This window comes from Cnephaeus nilssonii, assembly GCF_951640355.1.
Source record: "Cnephaeus nilssonii genome assembly, chromosome: 5".
Classification (NCBI taxonomy): domain Eukaryota; kingdom Metazoa; phylum Chordata; class Mammalia; order Chiroptera; family Vespertilionidae; genus Cnephaeus; species Cnephaeus nilssonii.
Genome location: NC_137076.1, coordinates 32,236,257 through 32,259,899, shown reverse-complemented (window position 1 = coordinate 32,259,899; position 23,643 = coordinate 32,236,257). Strand labels below are relative to the sequence as shown.

The following is a 23,643-nucleotide window of genomic DNA, read 5'->3' as shown; positions in this document are numbered from 1 at the left end:
TAAGGAACTCATACAACTTAACAAGAGGAAGACAAACAATCCAATTTAAAAATGGGCAAAGGACCTAAATAGACACCTCTCCAAAGAGGACATATGGCCTCCTTTCCCCAGCTGCCGGTGAGGTGCTCGGTTCTTCCGAGGAAGCTAAGGCCACGCTGGGGGGAGGCCCTCACTTCATCTGGCGACTAGCACCGCTCCTGGCAGTGCTCGCCCAGCACTCACCCTCACCATGGCCTCAGTCTGGGAGCTCGCCTGCATCTACTCAGCCCTTAGACTACGACGATGAAGTGACGGTGACGGAGGATAAGATCAATGCCCTCATTAAAGCAGCTGGTGTAAATGGTGAATCTTTCTGGCCAGGCTTGTTTGCAAAGGCTCTGGCCAATGTCAACATTGGGAGTCGCATCTGCAATGTAGGGGCTGGTGGACCTGCCCCTGCAGCTAGTGCTGCTCCAGCAGGAGGTCCTGCCCCCTCCACTGCTGCTGCCCCAGCTGAGGAGAAGACAGTGGAAGCAAAGAAAGAAGAATCTGAGGAGTCTGATGAAGACCTGGGCTTTGCTCTTTTTGACTAAATTAGCTCTTTTGTAACACATTCAATAAAAGCTGACCTCTGTTGCTGTTGGGCTTTAAAAAAAGGACATACAGATGGCCAAGAGACATATGAAAAAAAGCTCAAAGTCACTGATCGTCAGAGAGATGCAAATTAAAATGACAATGAACCCTAACCGGTTTGGCTCAGTGGATAGAGTGGTGGCCTGCGGACTGAAGGGTCCCAGGTTCGATTGGGGTCAAGGGCAGGTACCTTGGTTGTGGGCACATCCCCAGTAGGGGGCAGCTGATCGATGTTTCTCTCTCATCAATATTTCTAACTCTCTATCCCTCTCCCTTCCTCTCTGTAAAAAAAATCAATAAAATATATTTAAAAATAAATAAATAAAATGACAATGAGGTATCACCTCACACCTGTCAGAATGGCATCAACAAATCAACAAATGACAAGTGCTGGAGAGGATGTGGAGAAAAGGGAACTCTAGTACACTGCTGGTGGGAATGCAGACTGGTGCAACCATTATGGAAAACAGTACGGAGTTTCCTCAAAAAATTAAATATGGATCTGCCATTTGACCCAGTGACCCCACTTCTAGGAATATATCCTAAGAAACCAATCAGAAAGAATGTATGCTCCCCTATGTTCATAGCAGCACAATTACAGTAGCTAAGATCTAGAAACAGCCCAAGTGCCCATCAGTAGATGAGTGGATAAAAAAGCTGTAGTACAGCCCTAGCTGGTTTGGCTCAGTAGATAGAGTGTCGGCCTGTGGACTGAAGGGTCCCAGGTTCAATTCTGGTCGAGGGCACGTGCCCTGGTTTCCGGGTTGGATCCCCAGTGTTTGGTGTGCAGGAGGTAGTCGATCAATGATTCTCTCTCATCATTGATGTTTCTGTCTGTCTCCCTTCCTCTTTGAAATCAATTAAAAAATGTTTTTAAAAAATTTAAAAAGAAGAATAATGTGAATATATCTTTGGGAGCTGTTATTCAGCCAATCCCAGAGACTAGAGAAATGAATGTACTTGATGGTTTGGGAACAGAAAAAAAGCTATTCAAGGACACTATGGGAACACTAGGGGGCATTTGCGCATGGGTGGTGAATTAGATTGCAGCCTGGTTATGACAAAGGACTGAGCCTTTAGGAGACACATCTAATGTGCTTACAAGGGAAGTGGCACCATTCCTGGGGCTCACTGTCAATTATCCACGTATGTAAAACATTACATTTGTGCATTTTTAAATATATTTTTAATTGATTTTTTTCAGAGAGGAAGGGAGAGGGATAGAGAGTTAGAAACATCGATGAGAGAGAAACATCAATCAGCTGCCTCCTGCACACCTCCTACTAGGGATGTGCCCACAACCAAGGTACATGCCTTTGACCGGAATCAAACCTGGGACCTTTCAGTCCACAGGCTGACACTCTATCCAATGAGCCAAACCGGTTAGGCCTACATGTGTGCATTTTTTGAGGTGTAATGTAAGCAGTGCATACATCAAGAATACAGTTCAGTTAACTTCCACAAATGGAATACATAAGGGTTCCAAAGAACATCCAGCTGCCCAAATCCCCTCATGCCCCACCCTGTCACTGCCCCTGCGGGTGACACACCCCTATCCTTATGCCTCACACCATATATTGATTTTCCTGTTTTAGAAAGTCACAGAAATGGACCTCTTCTGTGCCCGGCTTCTTCTACTTAATATGGTGTCTGAGGTTCATCCATGTTGTGTTTCAGGAGGTTATTCCTTTTCAAGGTGGCATTGTACTCTCTGTGTGCATTTGCTACAGTGCATTAACCCATTCTACTGCTGATGGAGAGCAAAAAAGTATATATATATAACTGGGGACTCCAGGAACAGAGCATGCCTTGTGCTTTACCCACTAAGATGGCTATACTCAAAATGACAGACCATCACAAGTGCTGGTAAGAATATGGAGTAACTGAAACCCTCACGCACTGTGGACGGGCATGTAAAATGGTGCGGGTGCCGTGGAAAACAGGCTGGAAGTTCTTCAAAAGGCTAATCCTAGAATAACTATATGGCCCAGGAATTCTACTCCGAGGTATATACATGAGAGATATAAACACGTATGTTCACACCAATGCCTGTACACACATGTCCACAGCAGCAATGATATATAGCAGCCAAAAGGTAGACACAAGCAAGTGCCCGTCAGTGGGGAAACAGATAAACACAGTGTGGCCCATCCACACACTGAAATATTACTACTCAGCGGTGAACGGGAGTGAAGCACTGACACATGCGATAATGCGGATGGACCTTAGAAACGCAAGCCTCAGTGGGAGAAGCCAGACACAAAAGGCCATGCAGTGTGATTCCATTGATGTGAAGTATCCAGAATAGGCACATCCATAGGCAGAAAGTGGGTTAATGGGCGCCGGGGGTTGGGGAAAGTGGTAGGGAGTAGGTGCGAAAGGGGAAGGAGTTTCATTTTGGGGTGACAGAATGTTCTGGAACTAGATAGAGGTGGTTGGAAACTCTGCATGTACTGCAAACACTGTGCGGTATGTGAATTATATTTTAATGAAACTGTCATTGAACTCCAACAACACTCGGGGCAGGGCCAGCTTCCCAGGCGTGGGTCCCACCTGTCACACAAGGCCCCCCAAATTATCCTCCTGGGGAGGGGGTGGGAAACACTCTAGGAAGTGAAGACCACGTTTCTGGCTGGCTGGCAAGTGGGGAATGTTATTTCGAGCCTGTGGGCTGTACCTCTGCCCAGCAAGGTGTAGAGTATCTCATTCCATCCTTCTAGCCTTTCCTTGTCTGGCACATTTCACAGAGAAGGAACTGAGGCTTGGGGAAGTGATGAACGCATGCAGGAGCCTCAGGTGCTGGCCTCAGGGCCTCCAGTGTGGCGAGAGAGGCTGAACTGGACCAGGCCATAGGAACATCCTCCCGCATCGGGAGTCCTGGGGCTTGGGCAGCCCCTGTGGGGCCCTCCTGGGGTCAGGACGAGGGATCGTGGAATCCCCCAGAGCCTCCAGGAAGACGACTCAGCTTCCAGCTGGATCAGTTACCCCTCCAGTGTTCCAGGAGGGTGGGCTTGTCACCTTTTCTTCACCCTGGTGCTATTTAAAGGTGCCACCTGGGGCTCTGGCTATAGGACTGGGCTGATGGGAGCAGAGGGTCAGGGATTGGAACCCTGGGATGTGTCCTCTGAGGGGCTGTGGGGAAGTTGCTGCCCCTCCCAGGCCTCAGTTTCCCCACCTATCAATGGTGCCTCTTGGCTTTGAGTCTGTGAGGTTCATGGTACTCACCATGCAGGACCAAGGGCACAGAATGGTTCCCGGTGAGGCTTGGACATCTCTGTAAATGATGAGCAGATGTGGGTATAAATGGGGCCACCCCACTCCTAATGCTTAGGACATGCAGCTCCAGACGCTGGGGATGGGGTGCTGGCCTCGGTCACCATCCACTGGCTACAGACATGTCCGTAAGTTCCCATCCCCCCCACCCACAACACCCCATTCACCCACCTGATCAAATGCCTGTGTGCACTGTCTCCCAAGCGATCATTTGCTCTTGTACCCACATGCTCCCCCACCCCCATGCCTACCCCTCAGCAAAGCCTCCTGCCCAGAGGCCTGGCTCTCAGGAAGCTCCAGTTTGGAGGGCAGACAAGTTCCATCTGGACATGCTCAGTCCAGGGGCCTGGCTAACACAGACAACAAACACTCAGGCCAGAACTTCCCACCCAATCTCTGACCCCTAATCAACTCCACTTCTGTCTCTCCCATATCTGTCTCTCTATGTCTTTTTTAACCATCTTCCCGTGTCTCATACTCATCTCTCCAGCTTAGTCTGTTTCCCTTTGTAGCTCTGTCTCTTAGTCTCTTTGCCTCTCAGTCTTCGTATCTCGCTCTTTCCATGTCTCTCAGGTCTTTCTCTGCCTCATCCTCACTGTCTCTGTCTCAAGTCCCTGTCTCTGTCGCTCAGTCTCTCTGTCGCTCAGTCTCTATCTCTGACTCTGCGTTTATGTCTGTTTCTTTGTCTATCTCTGTCTCTATCTCTATCTCTCTGTCTCTGTGCCCTGCCTGCCTCACACTTACACCCCGCAGCACTTGCAGGCCAACCCGGTGATTCACAGACACGCACCGCCCTCCCCACAGCGCAAGACAAACACACGCCGAGGCCCCAGCAGGTTTTCCCAAATGGGCCGCCCCCGCCCCTGCCCCTCGCCCACTGCGTCCTGGCGCCACTCCAGGTGCCCCGCCTTGTCCCCAGCCCGAAGGCTCCCCATTGGCCCAAACGGGGCGGCCCCTTCGGACTCTCCGCCCCTGAGTCAGCAATGGCAGAGCCGCGGACTTGCTCCGGGAGGCAAAAGCCGGCAGAGAGCGGGCGGCAAGGCCATGCGCTGCCGCCTGTGGCTGGGCCTGGCCTGGCTGCTGCTGGCGCGGGCTCCCGGCGCTGCGAGGACCTCGAGCGGTCCCCGGAGACCACGCAGCTACCCACACCTAGAGGGCGACGTGCGCTGGCGGCGCCTTTTCTCCTCCACCCATTTCTTTCTGCGCGTCGACCCCAGCGGCCTCGTGCAAGGCACCCGCTGGTGCCACAGCCCTGACAGTGAGTCGCGTGGGGCTGCCGGGTGACGGGGGTGGAGGGGTGTGTGTGTGGGGGAGAAGGTTCTGGACAAATAGGCGGGCAATAACAACTGCAGCAGTAATCTTAACGATGAGCTGGGCCCTCCCTCACGCGACGGATGGTCCTGGGGGCTCCTGTGGTGGTATGGCATTGGCCAAGTCATTTACCCTTTTGGCTTCATTTTCCTCCACAGTAAAATCGGCCAAACCTAAATGGTCACAGAGGAAGCTCCCAGCTCCAGGCCTGGCTCACTAGCAGAGAAAGGGTGTTTACAGATAGTTGTGTTTGGGGTCACTGGGCCCATTTGTAGAGGGGAAACGGAGACTCTAGAAAGTTACATATGCAGTGGGGCAGAGCTGGGCTCTGAACTTGACTCCCACAATGCAAAACAAAACTCAGGATCTGCCTGGGTTAGGCACCCCTCTATTTCTAGGAATCTGAGACAGAGAGGGGCAATGACCTGCCCAGGGTCACACTGCTGGGGGGTTGTGTTGCTGGGGTTCCTTGCTGCTCCAGGACCTCATCGAGATGGAGTCACTGTCTCAGTTGCCCCACCCAGTAAACAATAGGCTCTCAATAAGTATCTGTGGAATGTATGAAGCAAGAGGAGATGCAGGGGCAAAGAGAAGGGGGTTGGGGACAGTTGGGAAGCCAGGGCGGTTGGTGACGCCATGGGCCTGCCTCAGTCTCCCCACAACTCTGAGCCCTGGGTGGGGGTGGGTGGGGGGCTGGGGGAATGAAGCTAATCGCTGGCCACTGCCTGAATCACCACCATTAGGGCAGATAATCACCCCTGCCCTTCCCAGATGCTTTCATCTGGGGCTCCCAAGGCCCTCATTAGATTCACTAGACCAGGGCAATGACAGGGGACTGGCTGGGCCGGTTGACTGGTGGTGGACACAGCCAGGCAGGGTGGCCTCAGGCTGGGGTTGAGGCCTGGCTCTGCTGGGTGACCTGAGACAGTTGCTTCTTCTATCCCAGCCTCAGTTTCCCCATCTGGGCAGTGATGGAGTGATAGATGGTTGGTTGATGGCTCTGTGTGGGTTGGACTTGGAGGTCTTATGTCCTTCATTAATTCAGTGGTTACTGGGCAACTCTTGTATGCTGTACTGGGCACGAGGGACATAGGGGTGACCAGGACAGCTCACCTTCATGCGGTGCCAGAACAGAGGTAAAGCGGTTAAACATGTAATTTCAGAGGGGACCACGTGTGGTGCAAAGAAAATGAAAACAGGGCAATGTACAAGAGGTGACTCGGGGACTGCTTTATCTGGGAGGTCTTGGGGGCCTCTCCAAGGAGGTGGGCTTGAGTTGAGCCTCATATCAAGAAAAGGAGCTGACCATGCACAAGAGGAGCCAGGGGCCTGGCTGAGGGAACAGCAGGTACAAGTCCCCATAGGGCATGGGGTGAGCTCCTTGTTATCTCAGGTATCCAAGTACAAACTGAAGACCAGAGGGCAAAACCTTGACTCCAGATTAGACCTCCGTGCACAGATTTGACCCCATGAAGGTGAGCTGTCTCTGGTCACCACTCTGTCCCTCATGCCCAGCACAGCATATAAGAGGTACCCAGATTAGACCCCAGTGCATGGCTGAGGGGGTGTGTGGCTCATCCCGAAGTCCTGCTTCACTGGACAGGAAACATTGGCTCAGAGCCAGGCAGAGCTCACCCAAGGTCACCCACCGACAGATGGGGCCTGAAGCTGCCTCTGCTCCTTCCCAGGCCGGTTTCCCCCTGGGGAAGTGTGCACAGTCAGCACCCAGTATCATCACAAAGGCCCTCAGAAGAGGAAGGCAGGAGGGTCAGATCAGAGATGGAAGAGGCTGCGCTGCTGGCTGTGAAGACGGAGGAAGGGGCCATGAGCCAGGGATGTGGCGCCTCTAGAAGCTGGAAAAAGCCAGAAATGGTTCTTCCTGGAGCCTAAGGAAGGACCAGTCTTGCCTGCCCAGGACTGGTCCTTCCTTAGGTTAGCCCCCTAAGATTATGTAAGACGCCCAACCCCAGAACTGTGTGGGCTTAGTGGGGTACAGTGCTTGGCATAGAGTTGGCACTCCGTGTTAACAGCTATCAAGTTGAATGCACTGTGCTATAAACACCCATGTCCCACCCTCAGGCCTTTGCCTGGGCAGTGCCTCCCTTCTGGAGCTTCATCTCCCTGTAACTGAGTGGCTGCAGTTGTCAGGGCCAGACATGGCCAAGGCAATGAGAACTATGGGGGAAGCTGCACGGCCCATGGTTACAGTTACACTCAGTCCTTGTTCTTACTGAAATCAACAGCTCTCAGGCAAGCACCTAACTCCTCTCGCTTGGTTTTCTCATCCCTGACCTAACCAGGACTCTCCTCTACTCCACAGCTTGCTCTGGTTCCCCAGTACCCTTTGGAGAAAGCCCGACTATTCCCCACTTACATCCTCCAATGTGTCAGGGGCACATCCTCTAGACAGGCCCACACAGGTGGGCCCACCTGTGTGGGCCCCAGTGTATTCCCATACCCAGCTCAGGGCCAGGCACACAGGTGGTGCTTGGTGAATGTTACTTGAATGAATGAATGAGAGAGCAGATGGGGCTGAGGGCCCTGACCGAGCCCTTCCCAGCAGGCATCATTGAGATCCGCTCCATCCGCGTGGGCGTCGTGGCCCTCAAGGCTGTGCACACCGGCTTCTTCGTGGCCATGAGCCGCCGGGGCCACCTCTATGGGTCGGTGAGTGCATGGTGGGGGTGGCCGGTGGTGGGCAGGCACTGGCAGGAAACAGGGTCCAGTGGCCTCATGTTCCTGACCCCCCGCAGCGGATCTACACTGCTCACTGTAGGTTCCAGGAGCGCATTGAGGAGAACGGCTACAACACCTATGCCTCACTTCGCTGGCGTCACCGAGGCCGGCCCATGTTCCTGGCGCTGGACAGGCGGGGGGTCCCTCGACGCGGTGGCCGGACACGGCGGCACCACCTTTCCACTCATTTCCTGCCCGTCATGGTCTCCTGAGGCCCTGAGGGGCCATGAGGAACAGCTAGACAAGATCCAAAAGACATCTGGGCAGGTGGCCAGGGACCAGAGGCTGGAGGAGGCCCAGGCTGTGGCCATACCATGTCTGGTCACTCATTCCTTTCACAAGCATTGAATGCCTGCTGTCTGCAGGGCTCTGGGGACCCTGCAGGAACCCCACACCCACCCTTGTCTGAATCTGAGGCGGGTGAACACTGAGCTGAGTAGGGGCTGTAGGTGTTGAGTCATGAGCTGGAGAGCGAGGAGTCCCCAACAAGGCACCTCCTGGACTAGAGACTGAAGGTCACCAGGTCTTGGAAGAGTACTCTGAGCCGGGATACAACCTATCAAAGACTCAGCAGTGGGAACCCATTGGAGTGTTGAGGTAGAGAGGAGAGGGGAAGCTAGGGACCAGGGAGTCTGGGGACCAGGAGGGAGAGGACAACATGGACATGTCCTGACCTGTGGACATATTGCCTCACACTGTAAAGGGACTTTGCAGGTAGGATTAAGTCAAGGCGCTGAGATGGGGATGATCCTGGATTATGGGGGGCGGGGGGCGGGGGAGCATTATCATTACAAGGGTCCTCCTAAGAGGGAGGTCTGAGCATCTGAGTCAGAGATGGAAGAGGCTGCTGCTGGTTGTGAAGATGGAGGAAGGGGCCACGAGCCAGGGATGTGGCGCCTCTAGAAGCTGGAAAAGGCCAGAAATGGTTCTTCCTGGAGCCTAAGGAAGGACCAGTCTTGCCCACACCTGGGGTTAGTTAGCCCCTGAGACTTATGCAAGACTCCTGATCCCAGAAGTGTTCAAGAATAAATGTGTGTGGTCACCGCAGATATAGAAACACACATACAGGGTCTGAAATTGAGTAATGTCTTCAAAGCTTCTCAGTTCTTCAGGGGGAGGGGTGCCATGTGCAGACCGAGGGGCTTCATGTCAGTGTCCTCCATAGGCTGGGGATGGAGGGGAGTACATGGGAAGTGCTGTGCCTGGGGGAGTGCCCACCACTCTCCCAGAACCCCAGAAACCCCCACCACAGGGCTGAGTTCTGGAGCCTTGGGTCAGACAATTCCATTCTGGGCCTCAGTTTCTCCTCCTATAAAGTGAGAATAATGATCGCCCAGCTGGTGTTGCTCAGTGGTTGAACGTCCACTTATGAACCAGGAAGTCACAGTTTGATTCCTGGTCAGGGCACATGCCAGAGTTGCAGGCTCGATCCCCAGTAGGGGGCGTGCAGGAGGCAACCGATTGAGGATTCTCATTATTGATGTTTCTATCTCTCTCCCTCTTCCTTCCTCTCTGAAATTAATAAAAATATATTTTAAAAAAATAAAGTGAGAATGATGATGCCATTTACCCCATGGGGTTTTATGGGGGTGGGGGTAGGGGGGCTAACGTGGGAGCTCCTCCTAAACTAAGGTGGGACATTCTGCTTGGGGCAGGTAATCCCTGGGGAGTGAGGTGAGGGCTTCCACCCATCCCAGCCTCCTGCCACTTAAAATACAGAACACAAAGCCAGGGGTCACTTACGGGGGGGTGGGGAGTGGGGGGTGGAGGGGGGGTGGTAGTACAGAGTGGACACTCACTGTGGTCAGGGCCAATGGTTCCACCCTGGTGACCCTGCACTCCAGAATAGCCTTCGTACATGAACACCATCAGCTGCAGTAAGCACGGGCTGGGGAGGCCCCACCTGACAGCTCAGCACATTGGGGTTTCCTGTTTCATGTTTCCAACGCAGTGACCCTCTGCACCTTCTGGTCGAACGTCACCAGTCCACTTCCAGGGTTCTGGTTTGGGACAGCGGTGTTGGCTGGTGCCCAAGAGCCACAACCCAGGGTCCGGCGCAGAAGGAAAACGCCAACCACCTGCTTCTCTAAGTAGGTGTATTTTTCAATAACTTCCAAGATACATATATTTTTTCCTTTAAAAAACATCTGTCAGAGCAGTGTAGTTCTGTTTTGCTGGTCATTCTTGTGGTCCCGAGCCCCCTGCACTCAAGGCGGGGGACTGTTGGCCTGTCTGGTGGGGCCAAGACCCCAGCTGAGTGGCTCTACCCCATCTTTCCACAGATCATGCAGGGCCGCATGTGAGCTAACGTCCATTTATTTCAAAGCAGTAATAATTTAAAATTATAAAAACCTTTCCACTGTTGAACATGTAGAGGGTGAGGTTAGAGACAAATGGGACAGGGGATGTTGGGGACGCCTAAGGGCGACATATGCCCTGCGCCCCTCTGTGCCCAGCCCCTCAAGGGACATCCCTGGGGGAGGGCCGGGCTTCCTCCACAGCCTGGAGGCAGTGGGTCCTCCGAGCCTCTGCCCACAGCTGGGGGCACAGCTGGCACCGGAGTCCATGGGAGCCATGGTGGTGTGAGAGCTGAGGCAGGTGGGGGGCACCTCCTGGCCTCTGGGATGTCCATGTCCCCCCTGCCCACAGGGCCTGGTGCTGGCTGGGGTCCTGTGCTTACTCTGGGGACTGGTGGGGGGACTCAGGAGTTGCTTGATGGGTTCTCATTGCTGGGTGAGCTGGAGGAGGAGGACGATGATGAGGAGGAGAAGCTCACCGAGGTCAGGCCTGGGGGGTTGGTGGCCGTGTTCTGTCCTGTGAGGCTTTTTCGGCAGACAGGGCAGCTGTCGTGCTTTGTGGGGAGAGAGGGAAGCAATTCAGAGGCTGGCAGGGGGCAGGGGTGGAGAGGGCCCGTGGCCATGGCCACCCACCTGCTCACCTGCTCCAGCCAGGGCACAATGCAGCCGTCATGGAAGAGGTGGTTGCAGGGCAGCTGCCGCACACGCTCACCCAGTTCGTAGTCGTCTTTGCATACAGGGCACTCCAGCCCAGAGCCTGCGGGGAGTGGGGATCCCGTGACACATCCAATCAAAGGTGTCCCATTGGGGAGACTGCCCATCCAGAGCCACCTTGGACCCAGGGGAGGGAAAGAGGCTATGTCCTGAGTTTTGTGTCCCAGGGGAACAGAGGAGACACTGATAAAGCCTCCCCTTCAAGCCGACCTTTGGTCTAACATAAAAGTCCTAGGGAAAATACCTTGAAAATAAAAGAAGCTGGGTGACTGAGGGCCACGTACCTACGTGTTCCTCGGTGACAGTGACGGTGGGGAGGGCCTGGATTTTCTCTTTGTCTGCGGGTGGGGGGCCTGTGTTTTCAAACTGATTGAGGAGCTGAAAGACAAGAGGCCAGAGTGCAGGAGCCCTGCCCGACTCTGAAATGCAAGGCTAGGTTACCTGCAAAAGCACTGAGGCCGCTTCTGTCCTGGTCCCCCAGATCCTCCATTTAGGGATTAGAGGTCAGTCACCCCATGAGGCCCAGCCACCGGCTCCTGCCCACTCTTCTGCTCATCTAGTTAGTGTCACCTCACAGCCAGAGCAGGAAGACAGGGCCCTGGGCTCATGCGGTCTTGTGTCCTGTGAGGCATCAGCTAGAACCAGAGGGCCAGATCCCGTCAGAGACAAAATATTCAAAAGGGGTCACTGGCGAGCAGCCCTGAAAGTGGCAATGTTCCTGCCTCACAAGTGCCACAGAGGTTATGGTGAACACCCATCCTTGGCACGCGGTTTCCTGCTCTACAGTGGTGCCATGCCAGGAGGAAGCATTTTGGCTGGTGTGCCCCAGCCTCAGGATGGAAGTTCTGGGGCACTAGGAAACTGAGCGTCCACGCCAGGGATGTAATCCACCAGAACATTCCTACAATCCTCTCATCCTCTCAATGCTGGGGGGCTGGCGGGGAGGAATGGCCTGTTGAAACGATGGTGATGACCCTAGTGTCACCTGGGGAGGCCCACCCTGTACCTGCGTGATGATCGCATCCAGCCCGTTGGCCCCCCAGGCGTAGTCCATCGGGTTTGAGTGCAGGACACCCCTGGGCAGAGACGTGTGGGGTTCAAGTAGCAGAGGGGCTGGGGGGCACTTAGGGGACCCGCCCACCTACTCACCAGGGGCCCAGGCCCAGGTTGGGGATGGTGGCTGGAGTGATGATGCCATTGACCAGCTGCTGGATGATCCTGGAACAGAGCAAGGCCAGGCCTGGGGTCAGTGCCTTCCCAGGGTCAGGGCCCCCTTAGGGAGGACACACAGAAAACTGGAGCCCCGCTTCTAAATCCACAACATTTAAAGGTTGTGCTTTCGACCAGTAAGATCTGTGATGAGGAAGAAGAATGAAACATGAGAGGGACCCAGAGAAGCATCTCCCTCGCGGAGTTCCAGGCCAGGTTTCCCCAAGGCCCGGATGGCACCTATGGCTGTGACACCACATCCAACCCCCATTATACAACCTGGGGGAACATCCTGGAGTTCATGAGAGCCATGGGGTCAACCCTGCTGTTTGCAGCAGGCCCAAAACATCCAGTCCAGATCCTGCTGTACCCAGAGCCCAAGGTCTGTAGGGTGTGGGTGCTGCTCAGACATGAGACAGCAGGGGCATCAGGAACTGGCTGGGCCGAGCTAGAAATGCCTCCAGCTCAGTGAGGGAAATGGATGGGCTGTATGTAGATTTAAGCCCATTTTAAGTGACACAAGTGCTTCATATACAGTCAAGTCTATCTCAGAGATGTGTGAGAAGCCTAGCCTCGCCTCCTCTGGAGAGATGGGGCCTGCAAGGAACAATGCTTTTATTCTCCGTCCTTCTGAGCACCTTTCCCCTTCCTGTGCAGTCATCACACTAAAAAGCCGTTTGGGTACCTGCACACAGGAGGGGGCAAAGGGCCCCGTTACAGGGCAGGGATACCAGGAACTACCAGCTCGCTGCTGCTCTGGGACAAAGACCTGAAGGTGAATCAGCCACATCCAATGAAGCCCTGCTCAGGACAATGGGGACACTCAGTGGACATGAGGCTCTCCCAGCCCTGTCCAGGTCCTTGAGCCACACTTCAGCCTCCCCAGTCCCCCAGCGAGGGCCCCAACCCCTATCTGCACCACCCCATTTTGCATGGTGGGCTTGGGTGGCTCTGCCAGAACTCATGGGAGAACTGCCCTGCCCAGAGGTAACATCCACACCATCTTCTGGATGGGCAGATGGTCTCCGAGTGGGGTGGGCAGGCTAGAAGCCCCAAAGAGCAACCCACCCACCTGCCCCCCACAGCCCCCTCACCCTTCTAACGTGGGGACGCCTTCATGCCGGCCGGTGGCCCTCCTCGCAGTGAGGCGGGCTCGGGGCTGCCGGGCGCCATACCGGTGCCGGGACTGCTGCTCCCTCTCCCGCCGGCTCTCGGGGTCTCTGCCATTGTCGGCCAGCGCCCCTGGGGGGAACGTGGGGATCTCAAAGCTGTCATCAAAGATGCCGAAAGCAAACTGCCCGTAGCCCTGCGGCAGCGTGAAGAGGTGTTGGTCCACGTTCTGCGGGAGGAAGGCCGTGACCGTGGGCCCCTTGCATGGGCACCACAGCTCCTCCCCACTGTGGCCACTGTTCTAGGCTCAGGGCTTCAGGGGACAGGAAGACACCAGAGAAATCTTGGTGCACATGCAGGATGCAGGAGGCTCTCGGAGGAGGGACCAAGGATGGGAAGTTCAAGAGATCCCAGGGCTCTGGCCAGATAGCTCAGTTGGTTAGAGTATCATCCCAATACACCAAGGTTTCAAGTTCCATCCGTGGCCACAGCACGTATAACAATCAACCAATGAATACATAACTAAGAGGAAAAACAAGTTGCTGCTTCTCTTTCTATCCGCCCCCCTCCTCCCTCTTTCAAATCAATTAAAAAAATTTTTTAAGTTAAAAAAAAAAAAAAAGGCCCCAGTAGTCGGGGAGAAGGACAACCCTGCCTGTTGGGGAGCGGGGTGAGCAACCACCTGCAGGACGAGGGGCTGAGTCTGTTTCCTCAGCCATGCAGGGCATCATCCATTGTCAGGGGAGGCCAGTCAACTCACCTCAAATGGCTGCCTGCTTTGGTCTGTGGGGGCTGTGGAGGGAGCGGAACCGTTCTCTGTACTCCTGGGTGGACACGGTGCAAGTCAGCAGTGGGGCGACCCGCTGGAGAAGAGGCAGGACCCCCGCCTGACCCCCACGGGCCTCAGGGTCACTCTCCACCCTTAGCAGCCCCTGCCCTCATCCCAAGTCAGGAGAGTGAAGACCATCTTAATCTCTGGCTGCCCAGGGACTTCAGGGCACTGCCCCAAGCCCACCCCCTGCCCACCATCACCCTCCCAGGCTCTGTCCACCGAAACGGCTCTGAACCAGCACTGGGTGCAGCACGCACATATCCCCTCGGCACAACTCTGCTCTCTCACCCCAGAAGCCTGGATCCTACCAGCATGCACCTGGGCCCGAGACCTCTGTGACCAAGGGGCTGCATTACCTGGTCTCTTCTGGCAGCTCCTCGATGAAACCAGACTCACATCGTGGGCAGATGTAATCCTGTGGGAGGAGAGAGCAGGTGAGTGTGATCTCAGGATCCTGGCCCCCATGGCATCTGCCTCTGTGGGCTCACTGGACATCCCTGCCTGGAGCAGGACACATCTTGGGCCCTGGTCTCAGGCCCCAGCAAGCATCAGAGGATAGGAGTGAGGCCCAGGATGGGTGTCACCTCAAGAAACCCATCTGTGAAACTGCTGCATTCCAGGGTCAGACCCAGCAGAGGTCCAGCTGGTGGGTATGGACAGGGCTTGGGCACGGGCACACATCAACCAGAGCTACAACCTCTGTATCTTGACCTGCTCCTCTGCAGGGGATCTCCCCACCCACCCACATCCCAGTTACAGAGTTTCAGTGTGTCCACTCAGCATATTAGCTGATGAAGGCTCTGACAAGGCCTGTAGCAACCACAGGCCAGCTAATGAGGGTCCAGTAAAGCTGTTTGAGAGAATGTTCAAGTGACCCCCCTACACACACATGAAGGAGATGTGGTCCTGAGCAGGCCCCCGACCCTATACTCCTAGATGGCTGCCCAAGAGACTGTGTATGGGACTCCAGGGCTATCTGGGCCTCAGAGGAGGTTCAGCTCCCAGGAAGATGGCCACTGAGGGCAGAGGGACCGGCCTGTAGATGCCCCACAATGGAATTTCTGGAACATACTGGCAGCCCTGGCAGAGGATCTGTGACCCTAAGCTGGAGTGTGACCCCATCCACACTGGCCACGCCCCCTGCATCCCTCCCTCCCACAGCCAGGTGGCAGAGGCTGTGATGTCGTGAGGGGAGAGCAGAGGACCAGCCTCAGGCACAATGTACATGAGCCCTGAAACCATCCTGATGTCCCTCAAACAAGCCCAGCCTACATCGTGTTGTTGGGTGTGTGCAGATTTCAGGGTTATCACAGGTGTCCCTAAAGCCATAAAAAGGACACAAGACGTGTGCAAGACCTGCTTCTGCCCAAGGTGACATTCAGAAGCACGGCCCATGTGCTGTGAGAGAGAAGGTGGGGCTGTTTACAGTCCCACGTGGCACCGCTTTCTGCAGGAGTAGCCCCATGGTGGGGTGCTGGACACCTGCATCTGGACAGTGGGCACTCCATAGCGCACCCCTGGTCCCTCTCACCTGCCTGGCTGCCAAAAGCAAAGCTGCCGGAGCCAAGTAGGGAGGGCAGGTGGGAGCTGCACAAGTCATTGGGCCTTGTATCCAATATATAAAGAATCCTTACAATTCAACATTAAAAAGACAAACAACCCAGTTAAGAAATGACCAAAGGATCATTTCTTCCGATACACAAATAAAAAGACGCTTGACACCACCGGTAACAGGGAAATGCAGGTCACAACCAGTGAGACGGACTGCACACCCATGGGACGACTACACTCAAACAACGACAGTGAAAAGTGCTGGCGAGGACATGGAGGAATCAGAACCTCCAACACGCTGGTGGGAATGTGCAACGGGCAGTCTCTCTATAACACAGTGAACAGTTCCTCTGAAGGTCACACAGTTACCACATGACCTTGAGATGCCACTGCTAGGTGTCCACCAAGAGAAATAAAAACATACCTACAAAGAATCCTATCCAACCATGACCATGTCTCGAGTCACAAGAGCCACAACCCAAGTGTCCATCAATGCTTGAATGTGGTCATTCACGGATTAGAACATTACTCAACCATGAAAAGGAGTGATGCACTGACACTCACTATAACAAGGATGGACCCTGAACACATGAAGCTCAGTGGGAGAAGGTACAAAAGGCTACACACAGTGCATGATTCCTTTTATGCGATCTCTCCAAAACAGGCAAATCCACAGGGACAGGAAGTGGGTTGGTGGTTGTCAGGGGAGGGAAATGAGGTGACTGTTGATGAGGACAGGTTTCTTTTGGGGTGATGGAATATTCAGAAATTGGATGGAAGGCTTTGGTGCAGGACTCCAAGTATACTAACCACACTGAAGTGTACATTTTAAATGGGTCATATCTCAGTAAATTGTTATTAGAAATGGTGAGGATAGCAGTCCTCTGCCCTCCTAAGAAGGGGTGTGAGGGCAAGGGACAGCTCCACCACAGTGAGTGATCACCATAATCATAACCCAACACAGGATTCCCAGCTAGTGGGGTGTCACTCAGGTGCTCCTCCTAGCACCCACCTGCCAGCCCTCAACCTGTTGTTTACTTCAAGGTTTCACATGAGCTACAGGAGGCTTTGTGAACAGGCCCACAGGGAAATGTGGCTGCAGGGGCCACAGTTAGGATGCAGGGAACCAGACACCCCATAAACATGGCAAGGTCAGACAAACCTGCCCATCACCAGGAGTCAGCCCAGGGAACCCCTCAGCTCCAGGTTCACAGGAAGGTCCAAATCCTAGTAGAGCCCTCACCCCAGACTTGTAGATGTGCCATGTGGCCTCAGAATGAACATCAGCTTGACGTGCTGGAAACGGGCAACCTATTCTCCCACTTTTAAGGCTCATTACAGCTCCTGGGCACTCACTTCTCTCAGCCTGTCCCATCGTCCTTGTCCTCCAAGGTCCCAACACCTGCCTGAACCCAACCACTCTGTGCAGGTCACTATGGAGCCCCATCTCAGCACTAAGCACAATCAGCACATGGTCAGGTCCAGAACCATCTGGCCAGGCCACTCCCACAGCTCCGCCCCCTCCAGACCCAAGTCCAGGCTGCCTCTGCCCTCCCCCTTGCCCTCTCACCCTGGCAGCCTCACGCTGGTCCTGCCCATCTCAGGGCCTACACACCATCCCCTCTGGAGGAGCACTCTTCCCCATATATCTACCTGGCTGGCCCCCTCACGGAAGCTGGGTCTCTGCTCAAACGTCACCTCCCGGCTGCAATCCTCGGTCTCCCCACCTGTAAACGGAGGATGGCCTCAACCCCAGGGCTCTGAAATCCAGCAGCTGCTGAGGACTCAAGGGCTGTGGTCTGACATTGGGTCGTAGTCAGGCCCTGCCTCTGTGCTCTGTGCAGAGTCCAGAGTGGCCCTTCTGAGCCATAGGCTGCCCCAGACTTGAGGCAGGGCTCCAGCCTGCTTGCAGGCGGTGGGGAGGAGCCAGAACCAGGAGTCTCCCATGCTCTCCTTCTCAGAGAGCATATTCCAGAGATTTTTATTAAATCAGAGTGGCCAATGGTAGAAACCCACATCCCAGCAAGGGGACTGTGAGATGGAATGTATCCCTCCCACAAGGCAGAACTTATCTCCAGTGACAGGGCCAAGGTGGCAACTGCTCCTCTTCTAGGTGGGGGAAACAGCCCGCTTGCTGGGCCCTAACTTGTGAGCACCTATCCTTAGCCAATGACTTGTCAGGAATTACTTCTCCCCTCAGAGGAAGGGTGAAAGGGGACCACCCCAGCATCATCACCATAGCAACAGCAGTGGCCAGAGCACCAAGGATGACACACAGATGCTAAGTTCACCGGGCACTCACTCCATACACTGGGCCCCTAGGACATGGTTAGAAGGTACTACGGTATTTGGCTCCTCCTTGGTGACGGGAAGGACATGGGGGCTTTAACATGGGGGCCCATGTCACCTGGACCAGCCCTCAGGACAGGCACCATCCTCTGTCTAAGACTCCTTCACACCACAGATAGGCAGAGGGCCCACGGTGAAGTTGGGAAAACTGAGGCAGGAGCTGGAGAGACGCCTGCCCCATATGATCACCCACTACAGTGACAGTGCCTCAGTGGCCCAGGCCCCTCAGGGTCCCTCGGGAAAAAGCAGAGCTCCAGGTGCAGCACAGACCCCAGAGAGGGCTGGTGCAGAGGTGTAGCAGGGGTACATGGACTCAGACCCAAACACAGACAAAATGAGACCTCTATAGCCCCCAGACCCTTTGGGTGCACTTGCTGCTCCCTCCACCCCATGTAAACCTCCTCAGATGTCACTGGGAACACTGTCCCAATCCCATCCCTGTCCCGTACACCCCAGTCATGCCCCATCTGTCTCCGTGAGCCCTACACACACTGCTGGATGCCGGAGTGCAGAGCCCAGCCAGGACCTGGCATCATCTAAGGCCCACTTCACACCAGCCACACACACACAGACCTCAGCAGATAGTTTAACTCAGGGGCAGGAAGTGGGTTGGAACCTACCTAACCCAACCTTCCTCAATCTTCCCAGGCTGCTTTTAACACCATCATAGGGACTGAGACTCCCATCTCCCACGGACGCAACTGGTGTGCAAGAACCTGCCCTGAAGAACTGACCTCTGCACAAGCCCCAAGGATGTCGGGCGCAGCAGGTCCACATCCAGGACCCTGCAGTCATGCACATCCACCACGTCCCCAGCATTCCAGTTTCCAGGTAAGGATCGAGTCTGGGCCTGTGCATCAGCCTCGAGGCCTCCAAGTCAGCTGGCCTGTCTGGTTCCTGCTCTCACATGCCACACTCCAGCTAAGCGACCCACCTTTCCCTTTGCGTTCTGGGAGTCAGGTGCTGGGCTCCTTTGTACAAAGATACTCCCAGTGGACCTCATCAAGCGAGTGTGGATTATCTCATCAAACCCATCTGACAGTGAGGAGACTTGAGGCCCAGGGAGGTTGAACACCTCACCCACACACAGCGGAGAAGACGTGCAGCTGGGTGCAGCCTCAGCAGGATCCTAGATTCGAGCCCAGCTGATAGAGCCCATGAGTCCAGGGTACCTGAGAAAGAGCTACTGTGACAACAGCCATTTCCTGTCACAACTGCAGTAGGAGCTGCATAAAAACCAGTCCAAGTATCTTATAGCAGATACAGTGGGGCTAGTTTCCCACAAACATAAGTCCCCATTTCTGAAGGCGAGTGCTGGCTGGGACCTTCTGCTATTACCAAGAACCAACTTTCCCTCCCTAAGAACACCAGGTGTTCCCCTTAATGATAAACATCACCCTGTCTACTGAACCTCATTGAATCCCACGCCAAGCACCCTTCCATCCACGCAGATACCCCCTCCCTGCCATACTTGCTCTTAGGATATTTACCACCATTCCTGACTAAATACTTGACAATCAGTGTTCCAGGTTCACTCCCTGACCAGTCTATAAACCCGGAGGGCAAAGGTGATGGCTATCTTGACACCACTGTATTCTGTCACTAGGAAGGTCCTCATCAGCCCAGTGACAGTCAGAAGAGGTCAGAGTCTTTCTGGTCCAAGGCCATATAGTCAGGAAGTGGCCACACCAGGCCAGGCCCCAGGCCCTGTGCTGGCCCCAGGATGGGAAAACCTAGGACAGCTAACTGTGCAGATGCCCAGCTGCAGCCTCAGCCTCCACCCAGGGCCTACCCTGGGGCTCACACCAACTGTGAGGGACTGTATCCGACTAATCCAGGCTGGTGGGCTGTCAGGCGACCAGCCCCTTCCTGCCACAGTGGAGAAAGCAAGAACCAAGAGCTGGGGCTCAGGAAGCCCGAAGAGACAGAAGCAAGACTGGAGTTCAGCTCCCCAAGTCTGTGCTCACCCACCCCTGGTTCCGGTTTCATTTTATTTTCCCCTTTCCCTGGGAAGGGGAGGAAGTCCCTTGCTTCTGGAAGCCACACCACTCCTACACCTTCTCTCCTCCGGGTCCCTAGGCACCCCTCTCCAAACCCCAGCCCTAGTTCCTTGTCTTCTCTGTGGCTAGGATCATTTGAACAGACTCCTTCTCCTGGCTCTTCCTGGCCCCCTCCCCAGCAGCAATCCCTCTTCCCAGGGAACCCTAGAGCTGGAAAGGAAGGACTAAGTGTAGCTCTGAAATCAAAACAGGCTCCTCCACCCACCAGCCAGGTGACTGTGAGGAAATCAAGTACAAGGCGCGCACCCTGTAGGTGCTCAGTAAATCCTGGCCACTTCCAGATCCCACACCTGCTCCCGGTGAACTGGCCCAGCAGCAAACGTCAGGTCCGTGGCCGGCATGAGCCGCCGAGGGCCTGTTTTTCCACCTGTGAAATGGGACCGGGTCAGCCAAGAGCAGGGGAACACGGGTCCCACCCCAGACCTACTGACTCAGAATCTCCGGGATGAGGGGCCTGGAGAACTGTCTTTATCAAGAAGCCCCCTCCTGTACCACTTCGGCGCGATCAGGCCATCTTGGGAAATACTGGCCTAAAAGAGCAAGATGTTGGGTGGGCTCAAGCCCCAAGGAAGCGCAAGAACGCGGGCTCGGGTCAGCTGTCAGACCGGCGCAGGGCCACAGCCCCTCGTCCCGACGACGGAGCGCAGGTGGGGGGCCTTCCACCGGGCGGCCCACAGCGAGGCGCGGCGCCGCCGACGCGCTCCGGGAACGGCCCCCGGTCACCTTTCCTCCAAGGCCCCGCTTCCTCCTGGGCGGCGCGCCGGAGCAGGTCACGCGGCCTCCACGAACCTCCGTTTCCCCGTCGGGGACCCAGCGGCCTCACGGGGCGGGAGGCCGCGGATCGGGATCACCGGCCCCGCTGCGCCACCGGAGACAGGCCCCGCCTCGGAAACCCCCGCAGGGCCCATGCCGCCGCCGCCGCCGGGGCTCAGTTTCCTCGTCTGGGCCAGCTCGCCGCAGGACGCAGGAGAGAGCCCGCCGCCCAACGCCCGGCTCGGGGCTCACCGGCAGACGCGGTACGATCTCGACCGAGCAGCAGTGGCAAAAGTACCGTCCGGGCTGCGGCGACGCCTCAGCCATGGCCGCCGCCGCCTCCTCCGCGCCGCCCGCCCACCGCGCGGCGTTCGCCGCCGGCCGTTTGCTGCTCACTCGCCGGCCGACGAGCCCGCGCACGCTCACGCACGGCACGCACAGCGCACGGGGCGGAGTGGGGAGCGCGGGAGCCGGTCTGGCGGCGCGCACAGCGGGCGGTGGCCCGGTCGACGGTGGCCGCCGAGGGGCAAACTAGGTGCAGGAGCCTCCGGAGCTGAGCTTCGGACAGAGAGGCGGGGTCTGAATGGGGCGAGGTCGAGCTTCTTCTAACCTGCAAAGGCCCCCCACTTCCCCTCCTTATTCCTCCGACCTCAAGTCCCAATATCCCCCCTCACTGTCCTTATTGCTCCTGGAACGCAACAGGCGCGCTCTCACCTCCGGGCCTTTGCACTGGCTGTGCTTCTCCTGGGTGCACAGTTCTCCTAGACAGAGGGGCATTCTTCCTCAAGTCTTTCAATTCTTTCAAAATGTCTAATCTATTGAGATGCCCTCCTCACTAGCACTATTTTCACCTAGTAAACTGTTGGGTCAACTCCACAGCAGATGGGATGTTTGTATTTTGTTTCCGGCTAGACTCCTAACAGTGCCTGGCACACGGGCATTCCCTAAACGATTGTTGAATGAATTACAGACAAGAGACCCATTCCTGGATCAAAGGAGGTCCCGGCCCAATCATGCATTTACTAGTATTTCTTTCTCTACTCAACAAATATCCATTGAGCACCTGGCTGCAAGGACACAGCATGGGAAACGACAGTGAAAAGGGTGGTCTGAAATACTCTCTGGCTGGAGCAAACACAGATAGGTTCAGACACCTCTAGCTGCTTGAGGTTGAGCCAGAGGATGGAACCCTAAGGTGGCCCTGGCTCTTCCTGGGGAGACAGTCAGAGCTTCCTCGGGGAGAGGGCATTAGCCAGGGTGTTGAGAAAATAAAAAGTGCCGCCTCTGTGTAAAAGGTCTTGAATGTCAAGAGGCTAAGGAGAGGGAGTTGTCTGCCAGTGTCTTGACTCACTCAAGGCTCGGGGTGATTCCTGTTCTGACCACCAGAGTGCGCACTGGCCCCATCACTGGGAATCCAGGAACTCTCAGATCCAGGGAGGAGTAGATCCTTTGCCTAAGACCTCTCCTGCCCAGCTAGCTACTGGCTCACTTCACACCGCCGACATTCATTCTTTAATTCTGCAGAAGTGTATGAAGTACTACTCAAGAGGCCTTGGAGCCAGTAGGCTCATGTTCAAGTCTCACAAACCACACTGGCTGTGTGACTCTGGGCAAGTTGCTTGACCTCTCTGGGCAGGTGGCAAAAACTGCCTCCCAAAGCTTAGATGAGACTTGGGACACACATGGGTAGCCAAAGCGCCTCCTTGGTCTTCAGTGGGCCCTGCTGCCTGCCCTGAGGTCATCTGCCCCTCACCCATCCCCTCTCCAGCTCAGCCTCATTGGCCCCAGCGGGGTGGGCCCAGCTGGATCTCACCTCAGGACCTTTGCCTGGGCATGCCCTCTGCTGGGAGTGCCCTTTCCACTGTCCCTTCTCTTTTTCTGCTTCTCGGGAGATTGTCCCCACCCCTTCATGGGAGAGCCCCATCCCCCATTGCATCCTGCTGCTCAGCACCCTGATCTCTTCCACTACAGCCATCCCCTAATCCAGGAGTTAGCAATGGTATCTCCCAATATGTGAGGCCAACACCCAACATATAGTACATGGTCAACAGTCTTGAGTAACTAAACATTAATGAGTACCTGCTAGGTGCCAGACCCATGCAGTGGGAACAAGAACACATTGTTTCCATGTTCTAAAACTATGAGTTCAGGCCCTGGCCGGGTGGCTCAGTTGGTTGGAGCATTGTTCCGTACACCAAACGGTTGTGGGCCTGGCCAAGGTGGCACAGTCTGGACTGGGCTTCTACAGACACCTCCAGGCCTCAGGGTCACCGCTTCAGAGACCCCACAACCTTCCTGTTCCCAGGGTCTCCATACTGCCACCTGTCTTCACACCTTGTTCACTCCCTTGTTTGTTTCCAGCCTGGCAGGGACTGTATCCTTGTGTCAACACACTGAACCCAAAGGTCCACCTGTATTGGCCTATTGCTGCTGTAACAAATCACCACCACTTACTTGGTGGCATAAAAAAACCACAAGTCTTTCTCTTCCAGTTATGGAGGTCAGAAATTCAACATGGTTTTTGCAGAGCTAAAATCAAGGTATCAGCAGAGTTGCATTCCTTCCCATAGGCTCCAGGGAAGAATCTGTTTCCAACCTTTTATAGCTTCTAGAACTTGCCCACATTCCTTGGCTCTTGGCCCCTTCCTCCATCTTCACAGCCAGCAATGGCAGGTCATGTCCTTCTTATGTAGCATCTCTCTGAACACAGAGGGAAAGGTGTTCACTTTTTTTTTTTTTTGTCTCAACTTTTAAGGATCCTGTGATGACACTGGGCTCACTGGGAAATCCAGAATTATCTCCCCATCCGAAGGTCCTTAAAATGCAAAGTGTCTCT

At 55.1% G+C, this 23,643-nt stretch overlaps 2 protein-coding genes and 1 pseudogene across 6 annotated transcripts; 2 read left to right on the top strand and 1 right to left on the bottom strand.

The window, feature by feature from the left end:
- Nucleotides 1-229: 229 nt before the first annotated feature.
- On the top strand, nt 230-572 carry LOC307099176 (large ribosomal subunit protein P1-like; annotated as a pseudogene). Its single transcript has one exon. The product of its transcript is annotated as a large ribosomal subunit protein P1-like (transcript).
- Nucleotides 573-4,877: 4,305 nt separating this feature from the next.
- FGF22 (fibroblast growth factor 22) lies at nt 4,878-9,976 on the top strand. Of its 2 annotated transcripts, XM_079770743.1 has the most exons (3): nt 4,878-5,143; nt 7,760-7,863; nt 7,950-8,268. In XM_079770743.1, the coding sequence occupies exons 1-3, from the start codon at nt 4,930-4,932 to the stop codon at nt 8,142-8,144; spliced, it is 513 nt and encodes a 170-aa protein (XP_079626869.1). In that variant the 5' UTR covers nt 4,878-4,929; the 3' UTR covers nt 8,145-8,268. The 2 variants fall into 2 exon arrangements, with proteins under 2 accessions (XP_079626869.1, XP_079626868.1); XM_079770742.1 differs by having other exon boundaries at nt 7,760-9,976.
- Nucleotides 9,977-10,011: 35 nt separating this feature from the next.
- Nucleotides 10,012-21,245, bottom strand: RNF126 (ring finger protein 126). 3 transcript variants are annotated; one of them, XM_079770740.1, is made up of 9 exons: nt 21,060-21,242; nt 14,451-14,509; nt 14,023-14,086; nt 13,247-13,458; nt 12,093-12,161; nt 11,950-12,019; nt 11,228-11,321; nt 10,871-10,986; nt 10,012-10,783 (listed from the first exon to the last, which is right to left on the bottom strand). In XM_079770740.1, exons 1-9 carry the CDS (start codon nt 21,132-21,134, stop codon nt 10,634-10,636), a joined length of 909 nt encoding a protein of 302 aa, XP_079626866.1. In that variant the 5' UTR covers nt 21,135-21,242; the 3' UTR covers nt 10,012-10,633. The 3 variants fall into 3 exon arrangements, with proteins under 3 accessions (XP_079626866.1, XP_079626865.1, XP_079626867.1); XM_079770739.1 differs by having other exon boundaries at nt 13,247-13,491; nt 21,060-21,241; XM_079770741.1 differs by lacking the exon at nt 11,228-11,321 and having other exon boundaries at nt 13,247-13,491; nt 21,060-21,245.
- Between the last annotated feature and the right edge of the window lie 2,398 nt (nt 21,246-23,643).

Bases quoted from the DNA above. Each gene is read 5' to 3' on its own strand.
- FGF22 (XM_079770742.1), top strand. From the start codon at position 4,930: ATGCGCTGCCGCCTGTGGCTGGGCCTGGCCTGGCTGCTGCTGGCGCGG. The intron at 5,144-7,759 runs GTGAGTCGCGTG...CCTTCCCAGCAG, and splicing joins CTGGTGCCACAGCCCTGACA to GCATCATTGAGATCCGCTCC.
- RNF126 (XM_079770739.1), bottom strand. From the start codon at position 21,134: ATGGCTGAGGCGTCGCCGCAGCCCGGACGGTACTTTTGCCACTGCTGC. The intron at 14,510-21,059 runs GTGAGCCCCGAG...CTCCTCCCACAG, and splicing joins AGATCGTACCGCGTCTGCCG to GATTACATCTGCCCACGATG. The intron at 12,162-13,246 runs GTGAGGGGGCTG...GCTCTGTTCCAG, and splicing joins GGCGTCCCCACGTTAGAAGG to GATCATCCAGCAGCTGGTCA.